The following is a 10,572-nucleotide window of genomic DNA, read 5'->3' as shown; positions in this document are numbered from 1 at the left end:
CTTTAACAGGGCTGTATACAAGCTATCAATGGCAGGATTGGGGTCTTCAATATTAACACTTCTGCCCATGATGCCTATGCTTGCCTGTGTATATAATAAGATTTTTTTTTCATTCTGGATGGTCTGGAAGCAGAATGCCATTACACTACTGAAACTGATATAATATTTCTAGTGGTTTGAAGAAAAAGAGTGACCAGTCCAGGTAGTCAAGACTTGATTTTATTAATAAAATTCGTATTTTCTCTCTTTGAGGTGACAGTTACAAACTTTGGTTCAAAAATAAAAGAAATTCTGAACAGCAAAAGGTTGACTTTTAAAATCTCACTTTTACATGTATAAAATACCAGTTGGAAATGAGGCAGTGGAATCTGGTACCAATTAATTTAACAATTTATATAAGAAATAGTAACAAACATTTATTTTCAAGTCTTACATATATTATGAAAAATAATTACAAAAGGATTTGTGTTTTAAAGTTAAAATGTTATTTCTACTTCCAACTACCTGAAAAAAAATGTTTAGATGGAAGGCCAAACCAACCTTTTTGTGAGATTTGGATTGCAAATTGTAACAGTTTGGGTCAGAAAACAAGCTCTGTAGGTAGCAGTCCCCTCATAAGTTGCTTCACAACTAGGTAGAATCACATGACCTAGACATATTGTGTTCCTGGCCTTAAGTTGAAATAATAGAGAATTCATATTGATGGGATGGACAAATAATATATGGGCTATCATGTGGAACTTAGTATCCAGTTCAGAAGCAAATATTCATCACTGCTCACATAAAAACTATGTAAACACTGCACAAATCCATAAATAATTGTTTTGAATCAAGTTTTAATATTTATATGGTTTAAAGAAGCACAATGAAAACAAATTCGGATGAGATAAAAAAAAAAAGGATAACTAGGACTACCAGTTACTTCACATAGACTTAAACAGATCTCTGCACATACTTTCCCCTCCCTTTTTCATACACATTTTCCCCCACCCAAAAATATAAACTTGCTTATTTTAGGTATATACAGGTATCTTAAGAAATTCTGGAATCTGAAAAGGAAAATAAAAAGTCTGAGGTAATAGCACCATGGAATACAGCACCTCAGTGGGTGCATTCATTCTTGAAATTCATTCTCACAAAGTAATATCAGCAAAGTGTTGTTTTGAGTTTCTTGCCAAAGATTTTCCAGTTTTGCCAGCTGAAGCTTTGTTGGCGACTTCAAATAACAGAGCTTTTCAACATCAATATATACAAAGGGACTTTATTATTAATCGGAAAAATTAAATTGGATTCACTGGAAATTACAACTTTATTTTTCATAATACATACACAGTATTGACAACAACGTTTTGCAATTATAAAATAAGAGCCAGATGCAATTCAGAGACACATGCAAGTTTTGGAAATGGACACAAATAACAGTATAGTACTGTACATAGAATAATTACAATTTATTAAACACACCTCCTTAGCACCTCTTTGTTTAAATAGAAGGAGCACCATGACATTCATGTTTTACAGCACCAAGGAATCCAAAGGGAGCATTCATAAAGCTAGCGCTATGTTGTGTGTCTCTGCCACAGCCTCTTATGTCCCCCATGATTTGCCAAATAAGTTTAAGTCATGTGATTCTGGTCCTACAAGGGCAATGGATATTTCCTAGATAAGACATACGTACCCAGCAAGACATTTTTTCTATGCGATCCTTAATCAAAACTTGCATGTGGCATGAAATGGGTTGGTGGCACCTAGGCACAACTTGTTTGCCGATCTGCTCTTTGCCCAAAACTTAACCGAGGAAGCAGACGGGACCAACTTCAAATCCAAACTTCTGGTTCTGATCACCAAAGTCATTAATCATCACATCAACAATAGGCACTTGGTCTATTTTAGGTGTACTGATTTCGATCACAGTTTTTGCATACCCTTTTCTTGACTGTAAAAAAAAAAAGGGCAAAAAATAAAAAATGGTTATACAAAAAAGCTGCAGTGTTATAGATCTTTCACAAGTTAACTTTACAATTTAGATTGTAATTAGAAATAACTGTCCCCCCATGTACTGAACTGTATGCACTAATGCCAGATGTTTCTAATAAACTGTTTTTTTAAATTCTTTTCTTTTTTAATATTAGTATTTTTATCTTCTAAAAATGCAAATGTGAAACCACTGTTTTTGGAAAAGAGAAAGTGATTGAACAGCACAAAAATCTATGGGCTAAAACAGGCCCCCTCACTGGAAAAATCCATAAGAGGTTTAAAGTTCCATCGAGAATTCTGAGTTTACATATGTAGTAGCTGGTGAATCATGTTGTCAGGGATTGTGGGGATTTTATCCTCATGAAGAGGCCAGTAATCCAATCTGGAGATAACTGAGACAATATGCACTTCCAATTAGAAGGGCTGTAACTTCATTTCAAAGTGCTACAGCAGCTACTTTGAAATTCAAAATATCCAGGATTCTGACATGACTGCTAGATTGTGCAGCTTTGTTTATTTTTTCAAAAAGTAGTCAAACCCTATTAATCGTGGGGGCAGATATCAGCTCCACCATTTCCTCTGGTATTTTACCCAGCCAAAGCAACATCTTGCTATCATCTGGAATGATCTTCTGTCATTTTACCCCCTTATCCAATCCCTAATCTCAGAGAGACACTGAGAAAGCTGAGAGAATGTCACAGCAGGCTATGATAAAAAAAGGGATGTAGAATCTAGTGTTATCAACTTATTAATGGCACTGCACCCCCAAACCATTTCACTACCTCTCCAAAGAGTTCCACATATAAATGGCATGATAGCAGAAGATATAAAGAAAATTCTAAAATAACTAGAAAGAGAGGTACAAGTTGAAAAGAAGCAGTCATAGAATAGAACCCTATGGTACTCCATCATGAGAAGTCTTCTGGCAGATAAACAAAACACTACTATTCATCTAAAGAAGAAAAGAACACAGTTTATCGAGCACTATTCTATCTAACTCTGCCAGATTTCACACCTTTGTGAATAACACCCCTGGCATATTGCATCAAAACTTGGTGATAGAGGTCACAGTGAAAGTGATCTACATCCATTGCCAAGAAGAGATCACTGACCAACTACACTAGCAATGTCTTTGTATCACAACCTGGTCTAACACAAAATGGAAAAAAAAATTAGGAAACCCAAGGACCCCAGGTATTGTCCCAAGCTATTTATCACAACCTTCTCAATAATTGTCTCTCATGAATTTTAGAGAGGATTCAATAATTGTCTAAAATGAATTTTAGAGAGGATTCTTAGATATCACAAAAACACGATTAGTTAGGTATAAATGCATAAATATGTAGCTATCTAGAAAACAAATGGCAAAATATTCAGCATTGAGACATGGCTTCTGAGGCAAGAAGCTAACAACTGATAAACCTGAATGGACCCAATACCTTGTTGGAGAGATGATCAGATATCTGATGCATGTATGGAATATTCCTAGCGACACTAGGGAAGCTGGGAGAAGAGTGGGAAGGATATAATTCATGGACTTTACCTAGTGTTGATTTCTGCTCTTCTTTTAGATAAGCAATGCACACATGTCAAACTATGTAATTTGTTCACAAGCTTTGAATCCACTGTGTATCTATGAAGTACAGCTATCCAAAGCACATTTTTGGTGTTTTCACTATGCATCTTCCCCTTGCATTAACTGATTTCAGAGAGTTAATATATACTAACAGTGCAATGCCTCCTTTCACAATACTTATTTTCTGCTGCTTTTCCCTTACCTAACATTTACAATAGCAAAATATCTAATTTCAGCACATTGGCACTAACAGCAACCATTCATGCCAAACTTTGCTTTGCTATTGCTTAATTTATGGTTGATATTTTTCTTCATATGAAATTTAAAGAAGTGACTAATTCATTGTAGTTAAAATCTACTAAAATGGCAGAGTATTAAAAACAAAATCTTCAGAGCCTTTCTCAGAAGGAAGCCAGCATAAGAATGAACTAGTTTGACTACTAAGCTCACCAGTTATATTATAGTAGAAAAGAATATTTTGAGCCTATACTTACTGCACAACCATCATGAAGAGCTTTGATGTAAGGATTATTGTCATAAGACATCTCTTCATCATTTGATCCTAAGAATCTCAGTGCTTTGTCATAGCTGTCAGATGACACATCATGCCAAGCTACTGACTGATGACAGTTGTAAGTGAAATTTTGTCTGGCAGAGGCACTCAGTAGTTTAAGGAATGTCATTTGAACCATATTAATGGAATTGCCTTCAACATCCACATAGGAAAGCTGGAAAATATAAGTAGGCATATGAACATTTGGTTGTTTCCTTCTCTTAAGTGCAAAAGTGGAAAATTACAGTTGACACAGAATCCCATTAACTGACTTTAATGTAAGAATCAGCTGATACATACTTTATTGTCATTGTTAGATTTTAAAGCACAATCAAGCTATGAATCAGTAAACAGGTTTTCATTTTATAGCAGGAATTATGACAAACAACTAACATTTAGCTGCATCCTATTGCAAGACACAGAGAATCATCTCCAAAATATTCTGTGAGCTTGTAATAGCAAATTTTTCTGGGCCACAGGTTCAGTTAATCGTAACTATATGTCTGTTACTGAGTATGCATAAATGATGCTGCAACCTATCTTTAGTCACCTGGAATGGAGCATGGGGATCTGCACTCAAACTGTTTTGCAGAGGGTTAGTGGTGGTGCAAGAGCTGCCAGAATACATCAGTCCGCTCTGCAGTTAACCACTGGCATTTTGCTACATTTGAAGCATGATAAATAGGAAAGAACAGGGCAGGCTCCTGCTGTCCTATCTGAAAAAGTCCATTTAACTGCTCTTATGTTTAAGGGGGCAAAGGTTGAGGCTGCACAAATTCCTTTTTGTATTATATTGTCAAGATTACTTGGTGATAGTACCTGCCTGGTTTGTTAATCACTATATGTTGAGATGACTACTTACCAATTTGCCTCTCTTAAATTCACTAAACCAGGCTCCTGGATTCTCCTTTGGCCATGATGAAATTCTTACCTTTTTGTAAAGAAGCAGAGAATGTGAGTATTTACAATGTATGTTAGAAAAAAGAATGCATTTTCACATCAAAAACTGCAAAATAAATCTTCCTTCTGGGATATCAACCTATTTTAAGTGGTCTTCGGAACTATGCAGAGACGCATCCACATTTGATTTATTTAATTCCCTAAAACTGGATACTTTGTTTAGACAGAGATAAAATATCTACAAATTAATTGCTTTAGACCAGCTGAACTGAATTAAAGATGACAGAATAATTTCTGTTCATAAGCTATACAGAGCATGTAGCAGAGACACCTCAGATCAATTCAGATAAGTTATTGGGGTAAACTGCATCCGTTTGGATTAATTAGGATTTGCACTGGTACGACTACATTCATTCATATCCCTTGTCTACACAGGCGTTTAGAAAGCCACCTTCTTCACTGGTTGCACATTAAGCAGCCATTTATACTTATGGGTGTGAAACACTACAAGTTCATAATAGTAGTGTTTTTCAGCTACTTTGTACAGGTATAAATGATACCCAGTAGGGGTAAGACAATAGAAAATCAGACACTAGAGTTTATCGTTTAGGTCTCAGATTGAACTTTGTGTGTTCATTAGTAATGGGTAACTAGCTGGGTCACGTCCTGGGCTGCGGGAGACACTTGGCTAGCAAGAAGGTGAGTAAAAATGTACATCTGAGAAAAAGGGGGTAAAAAGTGGCTATTTGTTAACTTTGTGTATCATTTCATTGCCTTACGCATGTTTAAGGCTAAGATTTAGTCATGGGTATTTTTAGTATAAGTCATGGACAGGTCACGGGCAATAAACAAAAATTCATGGCCCTGTCCATGACTCGTACTATATATCCCTGACTAAATCTTGGGTGCTCTGGGGGGGTTCCAGGGGCAACTGTGGGGTGTCTGCTGGTGCTCTGAAGGGGGAAGGCTCCTAGGCGCCCGCTGGTGCTCGGGGTGAGGGGGTGGCCTGGGACTTCTGCCACCGCTGCTGGCTCTGGGGTCAGTCACACCTGCCAGCTGCAGAAGTCCCGGAGGTCCCGGAAAGTTCCTCAATCCGTGACCTCCGTAACAGATTCGCAGCCTTACTCATGTTTATGCAAATTAAATGTAATAATTAGCCTGTAAGAAAAATAGATAAATGAAAACATGACAGTATAATTTTACTATTTAGTTCAATATTGCAACAACCTGGCAGGAACTGTCAACAGTCAACCCAAAACACAGATTGGTACTTACTCCTTCAGATTTCTTATCTGGATAGATGCAAGTTTCGCCACCCGCTGTGAAATTACAGTACACTTTGAAGGAGTCTCCAGAGCAGCCCTGATTAGGATCAATCCAATATTCACCTAAAACAAACAAGAGAGGATTTACTTAAGATAATGATTGATTTGGAAGTCATATTTTATTGCCATAGAATGCTCCTCAAAAAGTTTTAGCTGTAAAGCTATAGTTGTTTTATCTTAAAGATTGGGAAGCAAAAACAATTTTTGTCATTGTCTTTATTGCTCCTTTATGAAAGATAAAACCAGCCTCAGTTGTTTTTTATTTTATTTTAGCTTGTATTTTATTTCAGGGTATGACTCCCTTTGTTTGCTGAAGGACTTTAGTAAGTCATTTGCAGAACTGGTGAATGGCACTGCAGGAGGCTGAAATCTGAGGCAAAGCTCTCAGAGAGACCCCAGGTGAATGGAGAAAGCATTGTATATGTCAGCCTCCTGTGACTTCAACATCCAGATCCTTCAGTTAAATAAAGTCAGAACCTGATATTTCAGAATGTTGAAAGAAAAACAAGCAGAAGAAATGTTAAGGCTACAACATAAAGGAGCAGTTCAAACCCTGGGCTGGATCGTGATGTTTAGGCACAGCCCTGTGTTAAAGGTGGTGTAGAGCTGCATAGTCATAGGAGGGTGCATGTCAGAAATCGTATGTATGCAGAAGCAGGGTGCCTGCTGCTCAGCACCTCTCTGGAGTTCAGCTTATTTCTGCACCTCTGCTGGGTGGTGCATGCTGGGACTAGAGCCATTGCCCCTGCTTCTAACTCCTGAATAACGCATCTGCACTGGCAGCACTGGTAGAAACTGAGATAAGCCTCAGGTTCTGGTATTTTACCACTATGCTGCCTAACCCTGAAGCTGCAGTGTAGACGAGGTTCAGATGTTTCCAGATAGTAAAAGCACCATAACTGATGGCTGGCTAGACAAAATAATGGCAAAGACATTTGAACTGCTCTGAGCCTTTTCTGCTCTACAACTTCCACCATTCTTACAACTGGTGGATATGCACTGTTGGGAATTATGGGTCCTAAAAATGCTAGTGTAGACAAAGTCTGAGAGTGAGTGCTATAGTCAGTCCCAAGACCATTCAAATGTCAGTCTCTAAGGTGACTGCTAACAATTATTCTAATTATAATGGTGTTTTCTGTGATGTGGATTAACACCACTAGCTAACTGCACACTACTGGCAGAACAGCAAATAGCAATGGTTTTCAGTCACTACCCTCCTAGCCCAGGTGCGAGCCAAAGCGCAGGTTTCTGTACGGCGTGCATTACCAATCCTTACAGTAATACTGTCTCCTGAATGTTCAGTATGGAACATAAAGGATATATGCATGATATCTGTGATAATACATACAGGTTATTTTTAAGCCTTCTTTGTTCAGACGCTCTTTATTTAAAATAGGCAGTTCTGACAGCTAGCCTCCTATTCCCAAGAGGTTTGTAAAGAAATGAATGTTTTCACTTTTATTTTAACCAAATTAAACCCTCACTCATATTAAAACTAAAGCTCCCCATAACAGATAAATACTGGTAATTGAACAACTCAGAGATTTTCTATGAAACATAGTCATTATAATGGAGGTACTGAATTAAAATATATGTACTTTTCATACAGCACATTCACTACTTAACTGTTCCTCAAGGCAACCATCTGTTTTATCTATCTAGAGTAAAAACAATAAGTAGTATTAAATTGTCAAAATGTATTTTGCTCTCATTTTAAAATGTGAAAAAATTACTTTGAGAAATTACAGGGAGAAATATTCATTACAATAGAAGAAATATAAAAGCAGGAGAGCTGTGTGAAAGTTGGCCTTCATTTAAAGCTTACCAGAGAGTAAGCTCCATTAAAAAAATAAAAAAATAAACAAAGCTATTTCTCTGAAACACAGCCTAATTTATGACTCTGCATTTTATTAAACTTTAATGCCAGATTTATTGCCATAATCTTGAATATGTCCATACATTTCACATAAACCTTAGTCTTTTTTGCTTAATGTGTTTTTAGGATGAAAGAATTATGAAGGAATGTATTGTGAACAGAATTCAGGAATGTCTTGTACAACTCTCTGATCATTTTTTAAAATTCTGGACTAATATGTGTAGCACCTAAAACAAATCTGCATTCAGCCACCCATCCCCCGATTTAACATAGTTATATCTTTTGGGTGAAATCTTGGCATCATTGTGGCTAAGCTCCCGTTGACTCCAGTGGCACAAGGACTTCACCCTTTGTTCTTTGGAAAAAGGTGGTTTTGTAAAATACAAAGCCTCCCTTTTTAAATAAACATTTAAACTTTTATTTCTCTCCTTGTTAATATGTTTTTTGTAAAACAATTTGTAAAATCTGTACATCTAAAACCAGACTGACTGTATTGCATATGTAATGAACTCTTGTTTTACAGACACAGAATTTCTTAAATTCACCATGTTTATAAATGGCTTTTTTTGCCTCCAATAATGGATTTAACGAACATTTCCTTAGCTTTTCTTGAAAGACTATATTAACCATATAACTGGAATTAATGAACTGATAATATATTTTAGTAAATCATAACCTAAGCCCTTTTGCTTTTGTCATGTAATATTAACATACCATCTGGGAAGTCTGGGTGGCAGAGTTGTAGATCTTTGCAAGTTCGGGCTGGGTTGTTCTGAGTGCCCATTGGATACTTCATATGCTCAATATCTTGCTTTAGAGAATTGAGTGAACCAAATATTTCCTCCATGCCATCAGAATAATCCAGGATGTTATCAGCTGCATCAGCCAGCATGTAATCTGAAGATCTTCTTGTCTTTTTGGGTGACTGGATTGGCAAAGGCTGGATAACTTCCCCGGGAGGACCCTGAAAAGTACATTACATACTTTGGTTGCCTTTTAATTTTATTTTTCAGATGTATAAATAGATTGATAGATGGAAATCCTGGCTGGAGGTGGTTTGAATGGTCCGTCTTCTTTTTTTATTTTATTTTTCTCGGATTTCCTTTGGTTTGGTTAAGGCTTGATTACAGAGAAAGAGCGAGAGATTCTGCCTGGCCCTTATATGGGAGCAGAGCAGGGGGAATGCCACATGGAGCAAAATCACAGTCCATGTGCTCAAAAAAAGGTAGGGACTGCAATATTCCTGCTTCCCAAAGGGCCCGCAATGCCCCAAAGGGGGCTGGTAAGAGGCAGGCCCGGGCTCCACCCCCAATGTCCACCACCACGCTGCCTAGCAGAGCTGACCAGCCACTTGGAGAAGGCTAAATTGCCTCCCAAAAGGGGGGCAGTTCTGGGGTTGCATGCCCTAATGCACCTGGGAAACAACCTGAGACAATCTCTTGGTATGCTTATACTTCAGAATGAAACCAAAAATATTGAAATTTACAGAGAACCAAAATTCCTCCATCAGTTGCATTTCAGATTGAGCAAAATGTTTCATTTCAAGAAAGTCAAAATGTTTCATTTTGCTTTTGACTTTTTTTTTGAATTTTATATTTTATAAAATCAAAAAATGGAAAATCAAAATGTTATGTTCTGAAGAAGGAAAAAATTTTCCCTTTTTCTTTTTTTTCCAATTTTTTGTTTCAGAATGAATTTTCATCAGAGACATCATGTTTCCATGAAATGTTTTGCATTTATGGACTGGAATTTTCCAACAGAAAAGCATTCGGTTTGGAACATTTCCAACCATCTTTAATATTTTCCTTCTCTGCAGTTTTCCAAAGTCCTACCTGCCAGTGTTACAAAACAGGATCATTTGGACCATTAACTGAATGTATTGTCAAATAAGTGATTTTACTTACGGGAGGACCTGGGGGGCCAGGTAAACCACCATCACCCTTTTGACCACCAGGACCCTGCAAATCAGTGAAAGAAACACTATGTTAGCTATCTTGGAAAAACAAAACAGCCTAATTTTTTTAAGAAAACCACCAGCCCCAAGGGAAAATGCAGAACAAGTCTGGAGAGGAGTTACTTACAGTGGATCCTTTGGAACCCTTTGGACCTTGAGGACCCTAGGGGACAATGGACACAGTTATACTGAGTTGTACTCAAGCTAAGATGGGAATATTTTGAACTGAACAATATTTGGCAAGATACTTTGGATGTAATTACTTACTGGTAAACCAGGAGGGCCAGGGGGACCAAGTGGACCAGCGGGACCGGGAATGCCCTAAAGAAGAATGAGCAGAAACTACGTTATTCTAGCTCCATTGTTTCTGCTATACTGAGCAGCGGTGACAGGGACAATAAGATGACTAGT

The 10,572-nt window shown here is 37.4% G+C and overlaps 1 protein-coding gene across 1 annotated transcript in view; it reads right to left on the bottom strand.

Annotated features, from left to right (window-relative positions):
- Positions 1–206: 206 nt before the first annotated feature.
- The window catches only part of COL11A1 (collagen type XI alpha 1 chain), a 240,499-nt gene continuing 230,133 nt past the window's right edge, over positions 207–10,572 (bottom strand). Inside the window, exons 60-67 of the mRNA XM_038414607.2 lie at positions 10,429–10,482; positions 10,289–10,324; positions 10,112–10,165; positions 8,922–9,171; positions 6,282–6,394; positions 4,969–5,037; positions 4,048–4,281; positions 207–1,936 (exon numbers count right to left, since the gene is read on the bottom strand). Coding sequence (XP_038270535.1) covers positions 1,790–1,936; positions 4,048–4,281; positions 4,969–5,037; positions 6,282–6,394; positions 8,922–9,171; positions 10,112–10,165; positions 10,289–10,324; positions 10,429–10,482 — 957 coding nt within the window. The 3' untranslated portion in view covers positions 207–1,789. The remainder of the gene's footprint in view (positions 1,937–4,047; positions 4,282–4,968; positions 5,038–6,281; positions 6,395–8,921; positions 9,172–10,111; positions 10,166–10,288; positions 10,325–10,428; positions 10,483–10,572) is intronic.

Source organism: Dermochelys coriacea, chromosome 8 (assembly GCF_009764565.3).
Source record: "Dermochelys coriacea isolate rDerCor1 chromosome 8, rDerCor1.pri.v4, whole genome shotgun sequence".
Taxonomy (NCBI): Eukaryota; Metazoa; Chordata; order Testudines; family Dermochelyidae; genus Dermochelys; species Dermochelys coriacea.
Note: the sequence above shows the minus strand (reverse complement) of the source record. Positions and strands in the feature narration are given on the sequence as shown.